This window comes from Scyliorhinus canicula, chromosome 2, assembly GCF_902713615.1.
Source record: "Scyliorhinus canicula chromosome 2, sScyCan1.1, whole genome shotgun sequence".
Classification (NCBI taxonomy): domain Eukaryota; kingdom Metazoa; phylum Chordata; class Chondrichthyes; order Carcharhiniformes; family Scyliorhinidae; genus Scyliorhinus; species Scyliorhinus canicula.
In genome coordinates this window covers 280,184,444-280,209,513 of record NC_052147.1, presented here as the reverse complement: position 1 = coordinate 280,209,513, position 25,070 = coordinate 280,184,444, and the positions used below count along the sequence as shown (strand labels likewise).

Below are 25,070 nucleotides of genomic sequence, written 5' to 3'. Positions count from 1 at the left end.
TGCGGCGCGCCCCCACCGGCAACGGGATCTTCCATCCCGGCAGCCGGCCAATGGGATTTCCCATTGTGGGCAGCCCCACGCTGCCGGCGAAATGGAAAATCCCGCCAGCGGAGAATCCAGCCCCAGATGTTTTGTTTATTAATTGAATTTAAATTCCGCCAGCTGTTGCGATGGGATGTGACCCCATGTTTCCAGAGCATTAGTCTGGATCTCTGGATATTATTAGCCCAGTGACATTACCTCTACCACCATCAGCCCCTGAAAATAGAAGCTGTGCTTGTGTCGAAGTTGCTGTGTTCATTGCCTGCCCTCCGTCGTCTGGGATGGTCACGGGCCTTCTTCCTGGATCTGTCAGAGGCCATGGGGTGGCGGTGCTCCCCTGATCAGGTGTGAAGGGAAGTGATGGTGATGTCTCTGAGGTCAGGATGGGGTGCCATTTGGAAGTGACGGCCTTCCCAGGCCATTACTGCTCTTGCCCGTTTCTGTGGAGGTCCCAGGGCTGGGAGATGGTGCTGGGATCTTGACTAAGAGGACAGGGCAGTATTGCACAGATTGAGATATTCTATTATTGTTTCTAGATCTGTCCCTCAATCCCCTCTCTATCTCCACCCCCCTGCCTTCCCCTCCCATATCCATTTCCATATGATAAAGAGTCACTGGGCTTTGACAAAGAGTCATCGGACTCGAAACGTTCGCTCTTTTCTCTCCCTACAGATGCTGCCAGACTTGCTGAGATTTTTCGGTATTTTCTCTTTCGTTCCATTTCCATATGTTTGTTTCCCAGCTGATATTTGTCTTTTAGGAGACGGGACAGGAGCTAAAGAATTTAACAGCCTTTGCAAGAATACCCTGTTCCAGTTATCGTGTCTATAATTACAAGGGGTCTAAGCACAGAAAAGTTTGAAAACAAATGGTCCATAAGCCTGACCATGTACATTTGATCCATAGTAGGCTCCAGCTCGGCAGAATATAATCTCCCAGTATTACAGCTGTCTGTGTCACTCGCAACTTCCTCATTACACTCCCAAGGTCGTTCCTGTTTTTTATTTTGCTATCTGTCCTTCCCCCTTCACCGTTCGAATGAACCTCTGCCGTTCAATTTATGATTGTTTGTTCTTTTAAGAAGCGCAGCGTCAGGAGGTTGCAAAGAGCTTTCTTCTAATGAAGAGATTATCACTGTATATCTGGGATCTCTTCAGCTGAATCTCATGAGTTACCACTCGTTAATTTAACTGAGAGAAGGAATTCATCTGCATTTATATAGCACCTATTAAGATCTCAGGCTATGCCTCCATTAAATGGCTGGCAAGCTGGACAATGGTGAATGACCATAACCAGTCAGAGCCGGGAGCGGGTCGATGTTTATCTTGTGTCAATATTTTATTTTATTTATTTTTTATTCGTCCATTGGAGGTGCCAACATTTATTGCCCATCCCTGAGGGCGTTTAAGAGTCGACCACATTGCTGTGGGTCTGGAGTCACATGTAGGCCAGACCGGGTAAGGACGGCAGATTTCCTTCCCTAAAGGACCAAATGAGGTTTTTCCACAATGGGTTTATGGCCACCTTTTCAAGCTTTTTACATAGAATTTACAGTGCAGAAGGAGGCCATTCGGCCCATTGAGTCTGCACCGGCTCCCGGAAAGAGCACCCTACCCAAGGTTAACACCTCCACCCTATCCCCATAACCCAGTAACCCCACCCAACGCGAAGGGAAATTTTGGACACTAAGGGGAATTTATCATGGCCAATCCACCTAACCTGCACATCTTTGGACTGTGGGAGGAAACCGGAGCACCCGGAGGAAACCCACACACACACGGGGAGGATGTGCAGACTCCGCACAGACAGTGACCCAAGCCGGAATCGAACCTGGGACCCTGGAGCTGTGAAGCGATTGTGCTATCCACAATGCTACCGTGCTGCCACAATTTTATTGAATTCAAATCTCACCATCTGCCATGGTGGGATTCGAACCCGGGTCCCCAGAGCATGACTCTGGGTCTCTGGCGTACTAGTCCAGCAGCAATACCACTGGACCAGCGTACTTAGTTTTGTGGGACTAGAGGTACAGCTTAGTAACCCATTCCATGCCAGGGATCAATGGGCAGGTGCACCCCCACCACTTGTTGAAACATAAGAGTGACGGTAACATCTTAATTATTTAAATATTTTTAAGTTGTTGTCTTAAGGAAGTTTTGTGACGCAGTGGACAGCAGCCCTGCCTGTCAGCCGCAAGCCCTGTGTTCAAGCCCCACCCGACGACTTGGATTGGATTTCGTTTATTGTCACGTGTGCCGAGGTAGCGTGAAAAGCATTTTTCTGCCAGCAGCTCAAACAGATCATTTAGTGCATGAAAAGTAAAGAAAATACATAACAGGGCAACACAAGGTCCACAAGGTAAATACCTAGACACCGGCACCGGGTGAAGCATACAGGGGTGTAGTGTTAATCAGGTCAGTCCATAAGAGGGTCCTTTAGGAGTCTGGTAACCGTGGGGAAGAAGCTGTTTTTGAGTCTGTTCGTGCGTGTTCTCAGACTTCTGTATCTCCTGCCCGATGGAGGAAGTTGGAAGAGTGAGTAAGCCGGGTGGGAGAGGTCTTTGACTATGCTGCCCGCTTTCCCCAGGCAGCGGGAGGTGTAGATCTGCTCCTAGTTCTTATGTTCTTATGGTAGATGTTTTTTTTGAAAATAAAGGAATTACGGGATATGGCGAGAATGAGGGTAAGTGGTTCTGAGACCACCAAAAGATCAGCCATGATCTTATAGAATGGCGGAGCAGGCTCGAAGGGCCGGACGGTCTACTTCTGCTCCTAGTTCTTATGTTAAATTCAATGGAGAGTCAACTTGATGGTCAAGGAAGATGTGTTCATAATGTGGTCAATTAGGTTGAGTCGCAACCATCAAATCTTTCCGACCGACGCCAGTGGTAAGAAATGAAATGAAAATCGCTTATTGTCACGAGTAGGCTTCAATGAAGTTACTGTGAAAAGCCCCTAGTCGCCACATTCCAGCGCCTGTCCGGGGAGGCTGGTACGGGAATCGAACCGTGCTGCTGGCCTGCTTGGTCTGCTTTCAAAGCCAGCGATTTAGCCCAGTGTGCTAAAAAGTGGGGCAGATTCCTGGTCACCATGCAACGGAAGGAACATTCCTCGGCCATCACTAGCCATAGCTCACAGTGCAACGTGCCCTTAAAAGTGCAAGTTATTGGTGCAAATTGGGTTTCCTGAGTGAGCTGCAACAATTGTTATTTAAGTAAGGCTTCAGCCCGTTTTGTGAAGGGGGACTGGGTGCCGGTTATTGACGTCCTCTCTATGACTGCTTTGGGGGGGGGGGGGGGGGGGGGGGGGGGTGGGGGGGGGGGGGGGGGCAGGGCGGGGGGGTGGCTGGTGTTGGAGGGCCGCTCACCACATCTGGGCAAGATGCGTGACGCATTGATTTTTCATACCATTGTCGGCCCCCTTCTCGAAGACCCGAGAGGTTCCGGCCAGTGATATCTTTCACAAGATACTGAGAATCATAGAATGATGCAGTAAGGCGATAACCATTCGGCCCGTTGTGGCCATGCTAGATCTTCTGGCGGTGCCGTTCATTTCCCCCTTGCGCTTTCACACCCCGCAACCTCTTTCTCGTTTTCAAGTGTTTATCCCATTCTCTCTTCTGAAAGTTCCTATTGAATCGGCTTCCGCCGCCTCTTCGGGCAGCACAGGCCAGATGAAGGCCACCTCAGCCTTTCTTAATCCACCTAGCCAGCAAAAATATCCTCCGCCGCCACATCTATCAATCCCAGAATGCTCCCCGGGCTCTCTACTCTGCCTCTCGATGTGTGACGTCGAACATTTATGTTTTAACAGCCTGGCTCACAGGAAACCTTGAGGACTGACAGGTTGGCATGGAAACCAATGTGGGCAGGGAAGACGGCCTAAATATATCTCTGTACAGAATCTTGTTTTGCAGAGTGTGCTGACGTTGAGCAAGGAGGGGTAGGGGTGGAATAAAACAAAACCAGAAGTCATTTGATTTTCTCTCTCTCTCTCTCTCCTGATCCTATCAACTCTTTCTTTAATAGTCATAAACACCTCAATTAGACCACTCCTTAATCTTCCACACTCAAACATATATCTGCCTTGTCCTGATAATTTTTTTTTTCTTTGCTTTTATAAATTTAGAGTACCCAATTATTTTTTTCCAATTAAGGGGCAATTTAGCGTGGCCAATCTACCTAACCTGCACATCTTTGGGTTGTGGGGGCGAAACCCACGCAGACACGGGGAGAATGTGCAAACTCCACACGGACAGTGATCCAGAGCCGGGATTCGAACCTGGGACCTCAGCGCCGTGAGGCAGCAGTGCTAGCCACCGTGCTGCCCGTCCTGATAATTTAACCCTTATACTCCCAGCGTTGTTCTGCTGAATCTCTTCTCCCAGGCCGAAATATCCTTCTTGAGGTGAGGTGCTCTGAACGGAACACAGTTACTCCAGATGTGGCGCAACTAAGGTTTTGCGTAACTCTATCATCACTTCCTCCCCATTTATGTCGCAAACCCACCCTGAGATATCGGTTAGCAGCCCGTTAGCCTCTTTCATTCTTTTGTTCCTGTCTGCCAGCTCTTGGTAATTTTTTGTACACCTGAATTGGGCTAATGGTATTTGCTGTCTTTCTTTGCCAATTAAAAAGGAGGTATTTCAGAGTCTGAAATGCCTCCGCGTTTTTGGGCAGTTCAGTCCTTTTGATCATAGAATTTACAGTGCAGAAGGAGGACATTCGGCCCACCGAGTCTGCACCGGCTCCTGGAAAGAGCACCCTACCCAAGGTTAACACCTCCACCCTATCCCCATAACCCAGCAACCCCACCCAACACCAAGGGCAATTTTGGATGCTAAGGGCAATTTATCATGGCCAATCCACCTAATCTGCCCATCTTTGGACTGTGGGAGGAAACCGGAGCACCCGGAGGAAACCCCTGCACACACAGGGAGGATGTGCAGACTCCGCACAGACAGTGACCTAGGCCGGAATTGAACCTGGGGACCCTGGAGCTGTTAAGCGATTGTGCTATCCACAGTGCTACCGTGCTGCCCTTTTCCAATAGCTCCACTGGTTAGACAGGCATGGTCAAGTCTTCATCCTTGAAAATTCCAGGAGTCAGTCCGAGATCGGAGACTCTGGGGCAGCGTAATCAAAGACCCCTCCCACCCGGCTTACTCACTCTTCCAATTTCTTTCATCGGGCAGGAGATACAAAAGTCTGAGAACACGCACAAACAGATTCAAAAACAGCTTCTTCCCCGCTGTTACCAGACTCCTAAATGACCCTCTTATGGATGGAACTAATCTTATGGACTGAATGGATCTTTCTACCCATCTTCTCTCCAGTTGTAGCTCTATATACTGTATACTTCACCCGCAGCCTGTGTTTATGTGTTTTCATTATGTATCCTCATGTATTTATCGTATGTCGTATGTTTTCATGTATGGAGTGATCTGCCTGGACTGTATGCAGAACAATACTCTTCACCATATCTCGGTATGTGGGACAATAAATCTAAAGATGTGCAGGTTAGGTGGATTGGCCATTCTAAACTGTCCCTGGAGTGTCCAAAGGTTAGATGGGGAGAAAAGCGGGGGAGAGGGTTGGGTGGGGTGCTCTTTTGGAGGGTCGGTGCACACTCGATGGGCTGAATGGTCTCCTTCTGTACTGTAGGTGTAGGTATTCTATGTTGAGTTTGTATAATATAGATGCTGCTCAAACAGGTACAATGGTGAGCTCCACAATGCTCACGAAACACTCCGATAACATAATTGCTTTAACATGTGACATTGCAGCAGCCAATGGTGTTACTCTGATACATAACCGTAATGGAATGCTCTCCATTTGCCTGGATGAGCGCAGCTCCAACAACACTCGAGAAGCTCGACACCATCCAGGACAAAGCAGCCCCGCTTGATTGCTACCCTTTCCACAAACATTCAAACCCTCCAGCACCGGCGAACAGTGGCAGCCGTGTGCACCATCTACAAGATACAACGCAGAAACTCACCAAGGTTCCCTTAGGCAGCACCTTCCAACCTGTGGCCACTACCATCTAGAAGGACAAGAGCAGCAGATGCCTGGGAACCCCTCCACCTGGAGGTTCCCCTCCAAGTCACTCACTGTCGCTGGGGCAACATCCTGGAATTCCCTTCCTAACAGTGCAGTGGGTGTACCTACACCACGCGGACTGTGGGGGTTCAAGAAGGCAGCTCACCACCACCTTCCCAAGAGCAACCAGGAATGGGCAATAAATGCTGGTCTAACCAGCGATACCATAAGCAAATTTTGGAAAGTTCTTGGGAACACCAAGTCATCCGCCCTCCGAGCCGGTTCTGCTGTTTAACTAGATTATGGCTGATCCGTATCTTAACTGTGTCTACCTACCTTTACTTTAAGACCCTTAACCAATAAAAAAAATATCAATTGTATTCTTAAAACAAAATGCCAGTTGACCCCAGCTGTTTTGTTTGGGAGGGTGAGGAGAGGGTTTGTGGGTTCCCACTCCCATTCCTGTGCAGAAAGTGCTTCTGATTTCACGCTTAATGAAATGAAATGAAAATCGCTCATTGTCACTAGTAGGCTTCAATGAAGTTACTGTGAAAAGCCCCTAGTCGCCACATTCCGGCGCCTGTCCGGGGAGGCTGGTACGGGAATCGAACCGTGCTGCTGGCCTGCCTGGGTCTGCTTTAAAAGCCAGCGATTTAGCCCAGTGAGCTAAACCATCCCCTTGGTTTAGCACACTGACCTAATTCCGAATCTGTGATGCTGCGCCCCATGTTATGGATACCCCAGGGAGGGGAAGCTTCTAATTGAAGCCTCATTATTAAACAACACTTGGATGCTAACAGAATTGATTCAACTAAAACTGACTTCATGATCTGTGTCTTAGTCAATCTGTTGTGGACAGAGTGGATCATATATTAAATTTAGCAAGTGAATCATTAGCGCATGGAGCTACTGTCAGCCAGCAGAATGGTGACCTATTGAAAATTCATTTCAGCCCAGTGTACTCCCTGTCCCCCTGTTCAAGTCTCACTTGGAAGAAACGGGCACAAAATCTGGCCGGCACTCTCCCAGTGCATTGCCGAGGGAGTGGTGCATTACCGAGGGAGTGCTGCACTCCCAAAGGTGCTGTCTTTGGGATGAAGTGGTTACTGTCACTGCTTTAAGGTTAAGCAGGTGAGTTTGCCCTCGTGTAGGGGCCAATGTTTACTCCTCAAACAATTTCACCAACGCAGCTTATCTGGTCGCCATCACACTGCTGTTTGCGGGATCTTGCTGTGTGCAAATTGGCTCCTTCCTACATTGCAAAACTGACTGTACTTCAAAAGAACTTCATCCATAGATTGTGAAGTGCTTGTAGTTGGTGCAGACGGTGGCCAGTATTTGTTGATGGTGGAGGGATTGGACGTTTTGCCATCCTGAGGTTATGGAAGGCGCTATATAAATGCAAGTTCATTTTTAAAAAAAATCGCCGCTTAGCACACATGTATTCTGAAGAACCATATTAAGAAGGAAATCTCTTTCCTCATTGTGCTGGTCACAAGGCCCTGCCCTCCCAGAGCTCCGCAAGTGAGTTTCATGGCAGAGGAATAGGTTGCTTCCCTGCCTTCTTACACTGAGAATGTCAAATGGTGCCTGAGAGAGGGAGGTGGAATAAGGCGCCCCCCCCCCCCCCACTACCAGAGCCAATTTGTGCGCAGCAAAATTCCACAAACAGCAGTGTGATAATGACCAGGTAATCTGCATTGACTGTGGCATTGATTGCAGGAAGCACTGTACCCACCCCTGTCAGCATCAATGGGGCCGAGGTGGAGATGGTTAGCAGTTTCAAATTCCTAGGGTTGCACATCTCCAAAAATCTGTCCTGGTCCACCCACATCGATGCTACCACCAAGAAAGCACAACAGCGCCTATACTTCCTCAGGAAACTAAGGAAATTCGGCATGTCCACATTAACCCTTACCAACTTTGATAGATGCACCATAGAAAGCATCCTATCGGGCTGCATCACAGCAACTGCTTGGCCCAGGGCCACAAGGAACTTCAGAGAGTCGTGAATACCGCCCAGTCCATCACACAAACCCTCCTCCCATCCATTGATTCCATCTACACCTCCCGCTGCCGGGGGAAAGCGGGCAGCGTAATCAAAGACCCCTCCCACCCGGCTTACTCACTCTTCCAACTTCTTCCATTGGGCAGGAGATACAGAAGTCTGAGAACATGCACGAACAGACTCGAAAACAGCTTCTTCCCCACTGTCACCAGACTCCTAAATGACCCTCTTATAGACTGACCTCATTAACACTACACCCTGTATGCTTCATCCGATGCCAATGCTTATGTAGTACATTGTATATATTGTGTTACCCTATTATGTATTTTCTTTAATTCCCTTTTCTTCCCATGTACTGAATGATCTGTTGAGCTGCTCGCAGAAACATACTTTTCACTGTACCTCGGTACATGTGACAATAAACCAATCCAATCCAAGTCCCCTGCTCTTAGTTGAAATAGTGAAGTGGGAGCTCTGGTATCCATCACAGAGGGTAGATGTATGTGGCCTTGGGTTAACACCGCATCACAGAGACTGCAGCTCCGACAGCGCCATACTGTCAAATAGCACCTGAGAGAGTGAGCTGGAGGCACCCCTGTTAGCTCCTGTGTTGCCTTGGTAATTTGGCAAATACAGCAACACATCTTTACCCCGTGAGATTGAATCAGCAATCCGAGGATTGGCTGGGCCATCTGTTTTTAGTGATGTCGGTTGAGGGATAAATAATAATAATAATCTTTATTATTGTCACAAGTAGGCTTACATTAACACTGCAATGAAGTTGCTGTGAAACGCCCCTAGTCGCCACACTCTGGCGCCTGTTCGGGTACACAGAGGGAGAATTCAGAATGTTCAAATTACCTAACAAGCACGTCTTTCGGGGTTTGTGGGAGGAAACCGGAGCGCCCGGAGGAAACCCACGCAGACATTGAGACACATCTGGGGCTGGTTTAGCACAGTGGGTTAAACAGCTGGCTTGTAATGCAGGACAAGGCCAGCAGCGCGGGTTCAATTCCCGTACCAGCCTCCCCGAACAGGCGGCGGAATGTGGCAACTAGGGGCTTTTCACAGTAACTTCATTGAAGCCTACTCGTGACAATAAGCGAATATTATTATTATTATGAGAAAATGTGCTGACTCCGCACAGACAGTGACCCAAGCCGGGAAGGATCAGTGGGAACAGACCATCTCTTTGAGATGAGGCTGTTTAGCACACTGGGCTAAATCGCTGGCTTTGAAAGTGGACCAAGGCAGGCCAGCAGCACGGTTCAATTCCCGTAACAGGTGCCGGAATGTGGTGACTAGGGGCTTTTCACAGTAACTTCATTTGAAGCCTACTTGTGACAATAAGCGATTTTCATTTCATGTGGGATCTTTTACACCTACCTGGGCAGTCAGGCGGGACCTTGGATTAATCTGTCATCAGAAAGACGGCACTTTCAACAGTGCAGCCCTCTTGCAGTACTGACACTGGGAGCGCCAACCTGGATATTGTGCATGCTGATTCGGACAAGATTGCTACTAACTGAGCCATTGCAAATACTCAACCGAGTCATGACTGTAGCTATTGGGGATTAAAAGGAAACAGAAATTGCACTTGATCGTAATAAGCAGGTTCGATTTCTGGCCTCCCTGTTCAAAAATCAAGATACAGCAGAGCTGGATCGTGTCAAGGGAACGTCTCGTTAGGGAGTCCTGCAGTCTTGAAATAGCGACGAGGACCTGAGGGGAGGGGAGGGGAGGGAAGGCAGCAAAGTTCATGTGAGATTTTTGTTTATTGCCTTTTGGGCAGCAGCTGATGAACAGGTTTCTCCGACGAGGATCCTCAACCTGTTGGTGCAGCTGCTCCGGGTACAGTTACACCCAGCCAGCACGACATTCCCTCCCATATACTGCAATCAAATTCCCTTTTCCGAAGTTGAGGAGGTGAGTGGAGGAGGAGGGAGCCCTCAATCTGATGGAGGGGCTTCGGTAGGGCTTAAAAAGCATCATCATGTGACTGCAAACTGGTGTAAACGACGCCAAAATGTTGCAGGGGGTTTCCAGAAACTGGTGTTCCCAGAATTGTATTTTCACTCCCACAGATTGTTCTGATGATTTTAAACTATTTTTTTAAGTATGCGGGTCCTTTTAAAATGAACTCTCAGGATGTGGGCATTATTTGCCCACCCGTAATTGCCCTTGCAAAGGTGGTGGTGAGCCGTCCTCTCGCAATGCCGCAGTCCATGTGGTGTAGGTACGCCCACTGTGCTGTTAGGGAGGGAGTTCAGGGATTTTGACCCAGTGGCAATATTTGCAAGTCAGGATGGTGAGTGACTTGGAGGGGAACCTGCTGGCGATGGTGTGCCCCATTCATCTGCTGCCTTCGTCCCTCTGGGTGGTAGGGGTCGTGGGTTTGGAAGGTGCTGTCTAAGGAACCTAATACTGCTGAATAGCAAGGTGGGGTGGGAGTGTTAGCTGGGGCTCTGTGCATAGCATACTTGAGCTGGAAGGTCGTGGCTTCAAATGCTACTCTGGACGTTGAGCACATCTGGGCTAACGCACCCATTGCCAGTTACTGTGGGAGTGCTGCACTGTTGGAGGTGCTGTTTTACAGATGTGACATTGAGATACTCTTGTGGTGTTTGGAAGAGGTCGTGTGGTGCCTTTTCAAAGAATGGGAGCTCTCACCGATATTTGTTTACCTACTCCAGGCTTTTCTGGTCATTATTGAAATGAAATGAAAATCGCTTATTGTCACGAGTAGGCTTCAATGAAGTTACTGTGAAAAGCCCCTAGTCGCCACATTCCGGCGCCTGTCCGGGGAGGCTGGGACGGGAATCGAACCGTGCTGCTGGCCTGCCTTGGTCTGGTTTTCAAAGCCAGCGATTTAGCTGAGTGAGCTAAACCAGCCCCTATTCCATTGCTGTTTGTGGGCTCTCCCTCTGCACAAATTGTCAAGCTTCCGACATTACAGCAGTGACTGCACTTTGACTGTCCTTTATTGGCTGTATAGCGTTTTGCGATTCCCGTCTGGATCAATGCAGCTCTGTCTTTCGCTCACCAGGATATAAACTGTTGACTGCACGTTGTTTACCCGTGTTGCACAGAATCCTTTTTGACCTTTATTTCGTGCGTTTTATTTAAATCTTAACACCCCCCCCCGCACCTCAATTTTCCAGTTTATTATAGCAGGTTAGCAGAAAGGGCAATGCATGCCCCCGTGGAACTGACCGCACCATGAAGTAGCGTTGCTGTTAATCATTAAACCAATTGCATTAAGCAAAAGTTAAACAAAGTATTGGTGCCTCGGGGAGCTGGAGTGCAAGCTGTTCCGTGAAACTGCACTCCCTCTGCCAGCTCTGGGTGGGCAGGTGCCAGCATTCACCACATGACCAACTGCCCCTCCCCAACACTCCTACCACTGATGGCTTGGCCCGCCCAGCAGCTTGCTTGATGTCCCTCCTTGCCAGGCCAATTGCAAAACAACCCCATCCTCCTTTACCAAACTGACAGTCGAAAATCGTCCAGTCAAATGACCTTTTCCCCCCCCCCTCATTATCAGTTCTTTTCATAACTGACATCCTTGTTCTTTTTCTCCTGGGTTTTACGCACAGCAGTAATCTTTAATTACTTTAATCGTTAATTTCTGGAGACTCTGTGACCTAACAGATAATTGGGGGGGGGGGGGGGAGCCTTCATTTTATGCCCTTCGTCTCCATCACCACCCTTCGATCACATGACTCATGGGTGGCAGAAGGGTCCGGTCACAATTTCAACATCAAGGTCATCATTTACAAGTTCTTTCCAAACCGCTGGAGCATTATGGAATCCCTACAGTGCAGAAGGAGGCCACGCTGCCCCATTGAGTCTGTACCGACATTGCGAAAGAGCGCCCTACCTAACCTTGAACTGTGGGAGGACACCGGAGCACCCGGAGGAAACCCACGCAGACACGGGGAGAAAGTGCAGACTCCGCACAGACAAGTCACCCGTGGTTGCAAGTGAACCCGGATCCCTGACGCAGTGTGGCAGCAGTGCTAACCGCTGTGCCTCCCTTTTCCTTCCGTTCCACATTGTCACACGTTTCACTTCACTTTTTGCTTCATTGCAGGGCCATAAGGTGTATCATTCCAGACGAGGATTGACAACTCCCTTGTGTTATGAATAGGATGGTGTCATATCGGCAACATTATTGGCTTAGTGATCCAGCGGGCTGGCCTAATGCTGTGGAAACATGAGTTCAAATCCCATGATGGGACACATGGGGGAATTATAAATTCAATTAATAAATGCCAATCTCATCAATAATGTTGAACACATTTGATTCTCGTAGTAAAAATAGAAACATCAAATTTACGGTTGCCCTTTGGGGAATGAAATCTGCCATCCTTGCCCAGCAACCCCCAGATACACAGTAACGTGGTCGATTCTTAACTGCCTGCTGGGCCTGCCAAACGTTACAGAAATGGTTAAGCTGTGGCTGTACCTGGACTGCAGTGGTTCAGGAAGGTGGCACATTCTTCAACCAGCGGCACTGATCACATTACTGTCGTGAGGGGCTTGCTATGTGCAACACAGGGCAGTACGGTAGCACAGTGGTTAGCACAGTTGCTTCACAGCTCCAGGGTCCCGGGTTCGATTCCCGGCTTGAGCTCCCGAGTGCGGAGTCTGCACGTTCTCCCCGTGTCTGCGTGGGTTTCCTCCGGGTGCTCTGGTTCCCTCCCACAGTCCAAAGACGTGCAGGTTAGGTGGATTGGCCGTGCTAAATTGCCCCTTAAGTGTCCAGAAAGGTTGGGTGGGGTTACTGGGTTACGGGGATAGGGTAGAGGTGTGGGCTTAGGTCGGGTGCTCTTTTCTCCCCGTGTCTGCGTGGGTTTCGCCCCCACAACCCAAGGATGTGCAGGGTAGGTGGATTGGCCAACGCTAAATTGCCCCTTAGTGGCCAAAAAAGGTTGGGTGGGGTTACAGGGATGGGTTGGAAGTGTGGGCTTGGGTAGGGTGCTCTTTCCAAGGGCCGGTGCAGACTCGATGGGCCGAATGGCCTACTTCTGCACTGTAAATTCTATGATGTTTGAGACCTACGCAGACCCGGGGAGAATGTGCAAACTACAACAGAGAGTGACCCAGGGCCGGGATCGAACCTGGATCCTCTGCGCCGTGTGGCAGCAGCGCTGACCTTGGCTGGGAAGCGTTCCGAAGATGTGAAAGACTGTTTCAAATGCAAGTCTCTCTTTTCTAAGGGCATTGATGAACTTCGTTACTCAGAAAGCTGTGTGAAAGTTTTCAGCTCCGCTCCTCCTATGAAATGAAATGAAAATGGCTTATTGTCACGAGTAGGCTTCAATGAAGTTACTGTGAAAAGCCCCTAGTCGCCACATTCCGGCGCCTGTCCGGGGAGGCTGGTACGGGAATCGAACCGTGCTGCTGGCCTGCCTGGTCTGCTTTATAAGCCAGCGATACATACAGTCCAGGTCATCCCCTTCCCTTCGAAGCCTTCTCCTAAAACTATGGTGGGATTTTCCATCTGTTCCAGCAGGCAGGCTCATCTAGTCCCACTGACGTCAACCCCCCCCCCCCCCCCCCCCCCCCACGCCGTGGCTCCCCAGCGGCATAGGGTGCAAACAACAGGAAACCCCGTCGATAGCGGCAGATTCGAGCCGCCTCTACTGGTACAAAACTTGCCGTGGGATGGGGGCACGGATAATCCCGTCCCATGCCCTCCGTTTGGGAATCTCCTTTCCAGCCTTTTAGTCATCGCCCTTGTCGTGTATCGGAAATTGCATTGTGCTTTTTGTCCACCCGGGGCTACTGTACCATGTCTCAAGAAGCAATTTGGGATGGGGAATAAATATTGGCCTTGCCAGTGACTATCCCTATTTATTATTTATTAGATAATGATTAAAATGGATCTCTACTACGTTTTAAGTGCCTTGCCCCTGACCCAACAAAAACCCATTTTGAAATTCTCAAATATGCTAACCTCGGGAGCGTTGAAACTTTCAGAATTGTACAGGAGTCTGTTGAGGTGAGAAATGAATTTACCCCGGCTCAAAAGCTAGTGATCCTGAAGACCAGTGGAGTCTGTAGTTTGTTACGATTTGCTAGCACCCAAGCTCTCGCCCACCAGAACCCTCTGAGCCTCCCTCCCCAGTGGACTCTTACCAGACAGGTTTGGAATACACCGCATCACTTTGCCTAACATGCAAATGAGTTGTGCAGCGCAGGGTGTTGCGCTAACAATTGCACACAGAAACACGAAACGGTACAAAAGAGGCTTTATTACCGTGAGATGTTATTCCCTCAAGTGGAGCTGTAAAATGGCAGCTCAGGAGACCTCATGGATATTTATACTGCTCCTGTGGGCGGAGCTAGCCGGCAGGGGCTTACCGACAAACTATGCAGGGGCTTACCGACAAACCTGTAATAGCCGGTACTATTGTACATCCCCTAATAGAGGCACACACATATATATACAGTGGTATTACCACACAGGGATAACTGTTAAATCGAGCCATGGCTCGATGGATATCACTCTTGCCTCTAGTCTCAGGCCCAGGTCGCACTGCAGAATATGCAATCTAGACTGAAGCTCCCAGTGTTGAAGAGCTGTCTTTCAGCTCGGATTTACCTCAGGCGGCATTGAAAGGGACCAGATTAGTTCTCCCCAGTGTGCTGGCCAATGTTTGAACCAGCACCACTGACCACATTGCTATTGTGAGGGCCTACTGTGTGAAACATTGCTGCCACATTTCCTAACTTACAACAGGGACTACCCTTCAAGAAAATGTTTCATTGGCTGTGAGGCATTCTGAGGTTGTGAAGAACATAAGAACTAGGAGCAGGAGTAGGTCACCTGGCCCCTCGAGCCTGCTCCGCCACTCAATGAGATCATGGCTGATCTTTTGTGGACTCAGCTCCACTTTCCCGCCCGAACACCATAACCCTTTAATCCCTTTATTCTTCAAAAACCTATCTATCTTAGGGCAGGGAATTCCATAGATTCAAAATCCTTTGGGTGAAGAAGTTCCTCCTAAACTCAGTCCTATATCTACTTCCCCTTATTTTGAGGCTATGCCCCCTAGTTCTGCTTTCACCCGCCAGTGGAAACAACCTCTCCGCATCTATCTTGTCTATTCCCTTCATACTTTTATAAGACCATAAGACATAGGAGCAGAATTAGGCCGTTCGGCCCATCGAGTCTGCTCCGCCATTCAGTCATGGCTGATATTTTCTCATTCCCATTCTCCTGCCTTCTCTCCATAGACCATATGTTTCTAGAAGATGTTGCTCGTTGTGCTTTCCTTAATTTGCTCTGTTTTAATTACCTTTGCTCAAGAGTCACCAGGTATCTTTCTGATACCACCACAGGGTTCAAAGCCAAATACTGATCAATGACTCGATACACCAGTTAGTAAGTTTGAAATCAATGCACATTTATTTACACACACAGTCAATTATTACTCATGCACAAACTCTACTCACTAAACTACAACTACTACTAAAAGCCTATACTTAGCTTCGGGCGCCCACTCAGTCAGAGGAACAATGGCTGTTGTCGGTTCTGATACTGCTGGCTTCGAACTGGTATAGAATAGTAGCTAGGAGCGTCTATCTCGTAGCGAGCGCTGACCTTAGACTTACTTGGCTGGTGCTTGGTGGGCCTCTCGTCGCTGAGAGCCAAAGGCCAAGGTGAAGAAGAAGAGTTCAAGAGAGCGCTCTGACCTTGGGGACTCTGTTTTATACTACAAAGGGTTTCGCGCCTCTCTGGGCGGTTCCTGAACTTGGTCCCAATTAATTGGACCATATCCCAATCATTTGTATCGATTCTCTCCAATAAAGGGGCCGTTTCTCGATCACTGGGCAGGCCCTAGGTAACCGTTAGCCTGCCTTTGGTTTAGTCTCCACTGGCGCCGGGAAGTCTATCCTGGTACCGATTGCTTAAATGTTTCTCTTTTGTCCCCACAGATAGCTCATTACTATGCTAATGGCTTGTAGTTTCAGTTCTGTCTGGGATCTGCAAGTTCCAATCCACAGGCAAACCTTGTACCTGCTTGTTTTCCTAGTACTGTCCAATTTTCCCTGTACTCTTTGCGAATGTCCATTTTGGAAACGGGATGTGGCCAACCCAGGTGGCTACAAAGATTCCCCCCGTATCCTTCTAAATTCCAAAGAGTACAGTCCTAGTCTACTCAACCTCTCCTCGTAATCCAACCCCTTCAGCTCTGGGATTAACCTAGTGAATCTCCTCTGCACACCCTCCAGCGCCAGTACGTCCTTTCTCAGGTAAGGAGACCAAAACTGAACACAATACGCCAGGTGTGGCCTCACTAACACCTTATACAGTTGCAGCATAACCTCCCTAGTCTCAAACTCCATCCCTCTAGCAATGAAGGACAAAACTCCATTTGCCTTCTTAATCACCTGTTGCACCTGTAAACCTACTTTGCGACTCATGCACCCAGGTCTCTCTGCACAGCGGCATGCTTTAATATGTTATCATTTAAATAATAATCCCGTTTGCTGTTATTCCGACCAAAATGGATAACCTCACATTTGGTCAACATTGTATTCCATCTGCCAGACCCGAGCCCATTCACTTAACCTATCCTATTCCCTCTGCAGACTTCCAGTATCTTCTGCACTTTTTGCTTTACCACTCATCTTAGTGTCATCTGCAAACTTGGACACATTGCCCTTGGTCCCCAACTCCAAATCATCTATGTAAATTGTGAACCATTGTGGGACCAACACTGATCCCTGAGGGACACCACTAGCTACTGATTGCCAACCAGAGAAACACTATTTTAAATGAAAGTCTTTCTTTTCTGAGAACATTGATTAACATCGTGTTCAGAAAGTTGAGAAAGGTTTCAGCTTCACTCTTCCTATGCATAATCCAGGACGTCCCCTCCCCTAAAGCTTTCTCATAAAACTACGTCTTCAATTCTGGATTCAATCATTTCTCCAGCCTTTCAGTCATCGCACTTGTAGGGTATTGAAAATTGCATTGCGCATTTTGTCCATTTGATGTCTCAGCAGAGGAAGTCAGACGGGAATAATGAAAGGGCCACTTTTAACACTTCATGCACTTCCAATTCTGAATATCTTTGGCTGAATATAAAACTGTGTTATGTGTCCCAAGAACCTTTCTTGTTTCTGTTTTAGTGATGTTGATTGAGGGATTAGTATAGGCCAGGACACTGGTGAGAGCTCCCCTGCCCCTTTTTCAAGATAGTGCCGTGGAACCTTTAACATTCAGAGCAGGGTCTCTGTTAACATCTCGTCCAAGAGGCAGTATATATATATTTTTTTTAATTTAGATTACCCAATTATTTTTTTCCAATTAAGGGGCAATTTAGCGTGGCCAATTCACCTACTCTGCACATTTTTGGGTTGTGGGGACGAAACCCACGCAGACACGGGGAGAATGTGCAAACTCCACACAGGCAGTGACCCAGAGCCGGGATCGAACCTGGGACCTTAGCGCCGTGAGGCGGTTGTGCTAACCACTAGGTACCGTGCTGCCTAGAGGCAGTATATTTGACAGTGTAGCGCTACAGTACCGCTCTGGGATTGTCAGCCTGGGTCACATGCTAGCATCCTCGGACTGGTCTTAAACCCCCAACTTCCTAACCCAGAGTCAACTGGCTCTCATTAACATGATAGCAACGTTCAAGGTTGGAAAAGAAAGGCTGAGTTGGATTCCCCAAATGTTTACATTTGCATGCCTAAATACAATAAGATATGAAATGAAATGAAATGAAAATCGCTTATTGTCACGAGTAGGCTTCAATGAAGTTACTGTGAAAAGCCCCTAGTCGCCACATTCCGGCGCCTGTCCGGGGAGGCTGGTACGGGAATTGAACCGTGCTGCTGGCCTGCTTGGTCTGCTTTAAAAGCCAGCGATTTTAGCTGAGTGAGCTAAACCAGCCCCTAGTGAGCTAAACCAGCCCCTATTGTATGTATCTTATAGAGTATTAGTGGTGTTTAGTAATGAATAGTATTTAAAGTTAAACGGCTTTGGAAAATGAAGTCAACTTTTCATATTGGAGGTACTTTTTTTAAGGGGGAGATATGGTGAATATAGGAAAGTATTATATAGATTGTAGTATATGCATCTGTTGCGGTATTTTTAAAATCCTGGTTTAACATACATTCAGGCTCTGTGGCTGCAAAAGGGACAAATAAGATGTTGTAAAAGTGGGATCTTCATTTATTCCAACCATCTAGCGTTTACAATGAGAGACTGTTAATAATAGGGAAGATTCCCTGGTGAGTAGATCATTTGAGATGTGTTTAGACTTGGGTAAGCAGGTCAGGGGATCTGGGTGGGATAAAGATGATGTAATTAATGGGAGAAGTCAGGTATGTAGAAGGCATTTAACTTTTAGTTTTGCTAGGAGCTTTAAACTGAGCAGGAGCTTTTGCCAAAGGATGTCAGGTTAAGCGGTAGTCTCCCAAAGACAAGAAGATTTTCAGCTGGAGTCTGAAAGGATTTCTCCGTCCAAACAGTCATTCCAAGAAATCTGTGCCCAGAGGATAGCAAGTATCCCTGTGTTTACTAACTTTATTCATAAGTATCCTTTGACCAGTGATAGAATTTGCTTAATTGGAGATAGGGAAGGTATAGGTTAGAAATTAAGGTATTTCATTTTATTGTTAAAAATTGTTTAACTGTAAGCTATTTTGATGATAATGTAGTTTAATCCTGTGTTAAGAATAAAGTTTATTTTCATACAAAGGACACCTATTGGAATCACTCCTGGAGCGAACTATCCTTTCCTCACAGTTTTAATAGGACAAGATCTTAACATAGCCAATTTGTGAACAGGAAGGTCCAACAAGATGTAAAACCATTTAATTTGTGGTGCTGGTACAGTTAGATCATGAGAAATTGGAACAAGAGGAGGCCATTCAGCCCTTCGAGTCTGCTCCATTTAATAAGATCATGGCTGATCTAGTTGAGATAAGGTTCCACCAGAACTATAGGAAAATTCTGCTGTACTTCTTCAAATGGCGTCACTGGATCTTTTCCGTCCACTTGGACTGGTTGAGTCGGTTATCATATTTTAGCAAAGGGACAGTAGCTTTAGAAATGTAGCAGCCCCTTAGGAATGCGTGGAAGTGTCAGCCTGGACTACATATCTTGCACTGAATTAGCACCTTTTTCTAATGAAGTAAGAGCTCCGAACACACATCAAAGGTACAAAATGACACTGAGTCAAAGAAAGAGTATTAGGGCAGGTGGCTAAATGTTTGCTCAGGGTCTAAGTAGAGTCTTGAAAGGGTTGGAGTGGGAATGTGCAAGAGCCAGACACGGAGAAATACCTCTTGAAGTTAGAGATGGGCAGGAAATGAGGGGGATATGAATTCAATGAAGAGACATTTAAAATCGGGGGAACTGCAGGCTGAATTTGAAGAATGTAGCTGAACCTATGACCCTTTGACCATTTCTGTAGAAATGACAGCAGAAGTTGGAAAGACAGTGGTTTTTCTCAATATAAGTGCACAGTGTATAACTGGCTATCAAGCAGAGTATTTTAACTTAGTCGAATTGCATCATGTTTCCATTGCTTCCAAATTTTGTTTTTCTCAAGGCCTATGTGTTTAGCTCCAAATAGAACATAGAACATTACAGCGCAGTACGGGCCCTTCGGCCCTTGATGTTGCACCAACCCGTGAAACCATCTGACCTACACTATTCCATTTTCATCCATATGTCTATCCAGTGACCACTTAAATGCCCTTAAATTTGGCGAGTCTACTACTGTTGCAGGCAGGGCGTTCCACACCCCTACTACTCTCTGAGTAAAGAAACTGCCTCTGACATCTGTCCTATACCTACCACCCCTCAATTTAAAGCTATGTCCCCTCGTGTTGGTCATCACCATCCGAGGAAAAAGACTCTCACTGTCTACCCTATCTAACCCTCTGACTATCTTATATGTCTCTATTAAGTCACCTCTCAGCCTTCTCCTCTCTAACGAAAACAACCTCAAGTCCCTGAGCCTTTCCTCGTAAGACCTTCCCTCCGTACCAGGCAACATCCTAGTAAATCTCCTCTGAACCCTTTCCAAAGCTTCCACATCCTTCCTATAATGCGGTGACCAGAACTACACGCAGTACTCCAGGTGCGGCCGCACCAGAGTTTTGTACAGCTGCATCATGACCTCGTGGCTCCAAAACTCAATCCCCCTACTGATAAAGGCTAGCACACCATATGCCTTCTTAACAGCCCTATTAACCTGGGTGGCAACTTTCAGGGATTTATGTACCTGGATGCCGAGATCTCTCTGTTCATCTACATTATAGTACATTGAAAGATGTTTAAAACTGTTCAGAGCTTGGATGAACACCTCATCCATGAAGTATTCATGACCTTTTCTCCCATAAGTGGAGGCATTTATTGTTTCGCCATAATGGGATCGGGCTGTGCCCTGTCCCTCCGGCAGCATCAGCTGTTGTGGGAGGCCAGAGGTCAGCACGGAAAAGGGAGGAGTTGGGAGAACGGAATGTAGGGCTGCTGTAATTTAAGTCCAAAGATGTGCAGGTTAGGTGGACTGGCCGTGCTAAATTGCCCCTTAGTGTCCAAAGGTTAGGTGGGGTTATGGGGATAGGGTGGGGGGAGTGGGCCTGGGTAGGGTGCTCTCTCAGAGGGTCGGTGCAGACTCGATGGGCTGAATGGCTTCCTTCTGCACTGTAGGGATCTACAATTCTCTGAGGAAAATAGAGAAATTAAGTGGCAGTCAGTGGGTGGTAGTAGTCTATCATTTTTTAATTTTTATTTAATTAATCTAGACTGACCTATATAGGACAACAATCTCGCACCAACATGTTTTTTTTCCCCCTTTTTAAAATAAATTTAGAGTAGCCAATTCTTTATTTACCAATTAAGGGGCAATTTAGCGTGGCCAATCCACTTACCCTGCACATGTTTGGGTTGTGGGGGCGAGACCCACACAGACACGGGGAGAATGTGCAAACTCCACACAGACAGTGACCCGGGGCTGGGATCGAACCCGGGTCCTCAGCGCCGTGAGGCGGTAGTAATTAAAAGAAATGGTTTGACCTAATTTTGGGGGCAATATTGTTCTTGCTGCCCCGTATTGTCATTTGTAACTGAGGCATTGTGTTTCTTTGTTCTACAGCGTGAGTGTATCTCCATCCATGTTGGCCAAGCCGGTGTCCAGATGGGCAATGCCTGCTGGGAGCTGTACTGCCTGGAACACGGTATCCAGTCTGATGGGCAGATGACAGGGGATAAGACCGGTCCATCGGATGACTCCTATACTACGTTCTTTAGCCATACGGGATCTGGCAAACATGTACCCCGGGCTGTGTTTGTGGATCTGGAACCCACTGTCATCGGTTTGTATATGGGGCTGATTTTGAGTTTTGTTGATCCTTGTGTTTCCTTTCTGGATGTCCAAACTGCTTCTTGATCTCTGTCACTACCGTGCTTGAACCTGTCATTTAGGAGTGGCCTGTAATGATATGTATATAAGTAAATTTTTTTTAAAAAGTTCCTCAAGGTGTTCTCATGGAGGGTGGGGGGGTGGGGGGGGTGGGGGGGGTTGGGGGGGGTGGGGGGGGTTGGGGGGGGTGGGGGGGGGGTTGGGGGGGGGTGGGGGGGGGTGGGGGGGGGGGGTGGGAGGGACCACCAGAATGGACAATGATTAACAACTCATGTGTGACAGTTCATCTGGGCGGGGCCTGGTGTAACCTCGCCGGCTGGGACCTCGCTGGAGAGGCCGGGAGTTCGCGGGACGAGCTTGCTTAAGGAGGTTTACATAGAATTAGATTTACATAGAGTTTACAGTGCAGAAGGAGGCCATTCGGCCCATCGAGTAGGCACCGGCTCCTGGAAAGAGCACCCTACCCAAGGTTAACACCTCCACCCTATCCCCATAACCCAGTAACCCCACCCAACACTAAGGGCAATTTATTATGGCCAATCCACCTAACCTGCATATCTTTGGACTGTGGGAGGAAACCGGAGCACCCGGAGGAAACCCACGCACATACGGGGAGGACGTGCAGACTCCGCACAGACAGTGACCTAGGCCGGAATCGAACCTGGGACCCTGGAGCTGTGAAGCGATTGTGCTATCCACAATGCTACCGTGCTGCCCATACTTAAGACCTACTTAAGCGAGCGTGGCTAGCCACTGCGCGACCGTGTTGCCCTAGGTTCTCTAAACTGATGTAGCACGGTAGCCTTGTGGATAGCACAATTGCTTCACAGCTCCAGGGTCCCAGGTTCGATTCCGGCTTGGGTCACTGTCTGTGTGGAGTCTGCACATCCTCCCCGTGTGTGCGTGGGTTTCCTCCGGGTGCTCCGGTTTCATCCCACAGTCCAAAGATGTGCAGGTTAGGTGGATTGGCCATGATAAATTGCCCTTAGTGTCCAAAATTGCCCTTCGTGTTGGGTGGGGTTACTGGGTTATGGGGATAAGGTGGAGGTGTTGACCTTGGGTAGGGTGCTCTTTCCAAGAGCCAGTGCAGACTCGATGGGCCGAATGGCCTCCTTCTGCACTGTAAATTCTATGATAATAATCACAAACAGATCGGCAGCTGCCGCGGTTCCCGATTTTGGGCTCTCCTGCGATTTAACGGCCTCGGCACACTCTTGCTTAAGCACAACGCGGCCATTAAATCGAGGCCACAGTTCCTCGTACCCAGGCTGCTATGTTATGGAAAAGGAAAAATCTTTTTCAATCCGCCTGAATTTTCTTAGGACCAGCCAGTTATGTACGTTTTTGTTAACCTTCAGGATGTGGGCAATTTTTGTCACTTTCCCATTGTCACGATGAGGAAGTGGTGCACATTTGTAAACCGTCAATAGAGGTTTGGTGTAGCTGAGTGGGATTGCTAGCCTGGCAGGACAGATAACACCAACCATGTTGGTGCGAGATTGTTGTCTTATATAGGTCAGTCTGGGTAAGCATAGCCAGAGTCGTCCCTGGAGGGACACTAGCCAATCATTTGATTCTTGCAACAAAACCCCCCATTTAATGTTCAGTTGTGCAGATGGAAGTTATTTCGGCATTTAAAGAAAAAACAATTTAAACCCAGAAACTGCCCAGATATTTCGGTAACAACAGTCAATATTTATGGGTGACAAGCTAACAGCATAATCTCTACTTGACACTAATGTGCAATCCAATGTTCAATGACTGAGTTCAAGTTGATCTACTTCAATTCCACCTTTGTTACCTTTTTATTTGAAGACCCATGTTGTCACCCTTCCGTCCTCTTTCAGTTGCCTCCAACTGGATTCTAAACTGATCTCCTTTTACGTTTCTGCATTCCAGATGAGGTCCGTAGTGGACCCTATCGCCAGCTGTACCACCCCGAGCAACTCATCACCGGGAAGGAAGATGCTGCCAACAACTACGCCCGTGGGCACTACACCATCGGCAAGGAGCTGATCGACTCCGTTTTGGACAGAATCCGTAAACTGGTAAGTGAGCACATTGACCGGCAGATAGGTCAATGATCAGTAATTGCAGCTCCTTGCTGATAGATTGTACCGCTATTTGTGATCTCTTTCACAGGCTGACCAGTGCACGGGACTCCAGGGTTTCCTCGTGTTCCACAGCTTTGGTGGAGGCACCGGCTCCGGATTCACCTCCCTCCTGATGGAACGTCTCTCCGTCGACTTTGGCAAGAAGTCCAAGCTTGAATTTGCTATCTACCCGGCTCCCCAGATCTCCACAGCTGTAGTGGAACCCTACAACTCCATCCTGACCACCCACACCACACTGGAACACTCGGACTGCGCCTTCATGGTAGACAATGAAGCCATCTATGATATCTGCCGCAGAAACCTGGACATTGAGCGCCCAACATACACCAATTTGAACCGGCTCATTAGTCAAATTGTGTCCTCCATTACGGCCTCCCTTCGCTTTGATGGTGCTTTGAATGTTGATCTGACAGAGTTCCAGACCAATTTGGTTCCCTATCCACGTATCCACTTCCCTCTGGCTACCTATGCCCCTGTGATCTCAGCTGAGAAAGCTTACCATGAGCAACTATCAGTGGCTGAAATCACCAATGCCTGCTTTGAGCCAGCTAACCAGATGGTCAAGTGTGACCCTCGCCATGGTAAGTATATGGCTTGCTGTCTGCTCTACCGTGGTGATGTGGTGCCAAAGGATGTCAATGTTGCCATTGGTGCCATCAAGACCAAACGCAGCATCCAGTTTGTTGACTGGTGCCCAACTGGTTTCAAGGTTGGCATCAACTACCAGCCTCCCACTGCCGTACCCGGTGGGGACCTGGCCAAGGTGAAACGTGCCGTGTGTATGCTGAGCAACACTACGGCCATCGCTGAAGCCTGGGCTCGCCTTGATCACAAGTTTGACCTGATGTACGCCAAGCGCGCCTTTGTGCATTGGTATGTGGGTGAGGGGATGGAGGAAGGGGAGTTCTCAGAGGCCCGTGAAGACATGGCAGCTTTGGAGAAAGATTACGAAGAGGTTGGCATTGATTCCTTTGAGGGTGAAGAAGAGGGGGAGGAGGAGTATTAAATGACACTTCATCTTCAACCAGTGATGTACAATCTTTTTAGAATAAGGCTCAGTTTTATAACTTTGTAAAAGCTAATAATATGGTACACCATTCTAGACTGATGTAATTATTGACTTCTGAAATGTAATTATTGACCTCTGAAATGCTACTAAGTAAAACCTTATTTTGACCCAATATTTGTTGCAAATTTTCATTGCCTCTATTTGAATTATTGCAGTCTTACCGATCCGAAGCAAATTGGGGGTGGAGTGACTTAAATGTGAGATTCCTGTTAAGTAAAGTTGAAATTAATGCAGAAGTTCACTCTGAATTTAGCCAGTGCTGGCTCAGATCTGAAAGGACTGTCATAATATACACCAGTATATCCTGGTGCAGACACATACTGATGGACATTCACTGGGACCAATCAACATGCACAAACACCGCAGCCAATCACCAGTTAGAATACTGGATGCTGCCTCT

General features: G+C 47.9%; 1 protein-coding gene across 1 annotated transcript in view; it reads left to right on the top strand.

Moving 5' to 3' along the window:
- The window catches only part of LOC119962181 (tubulin alpha-4A chain-like), a 37,443-nt gene extending 12,661 nt beyond the window's left edge, over positions 1-24,782 (top strand). The window contains exons 2-4 of the mRNA XM_038790136.1: positions 21,221-21,440; positions 23,387-23,535; positions 23,630-24,782. Coding sequence (XP_038646064.1) covers positions 21,221-21,440; positions 23,387-23,535; positions 23,630-24,607 — 1,347 coding nt within the window. The 3' untranslated portion in view covers positions 24,608-24,782. The remainder of the gene's footprint in view (positions 1-21,220; positions 21,441-23,386; positions 23,536-23,629) is intronic.
- Positions 24,783-25,070: the final 288 nt, after the last annotated feature.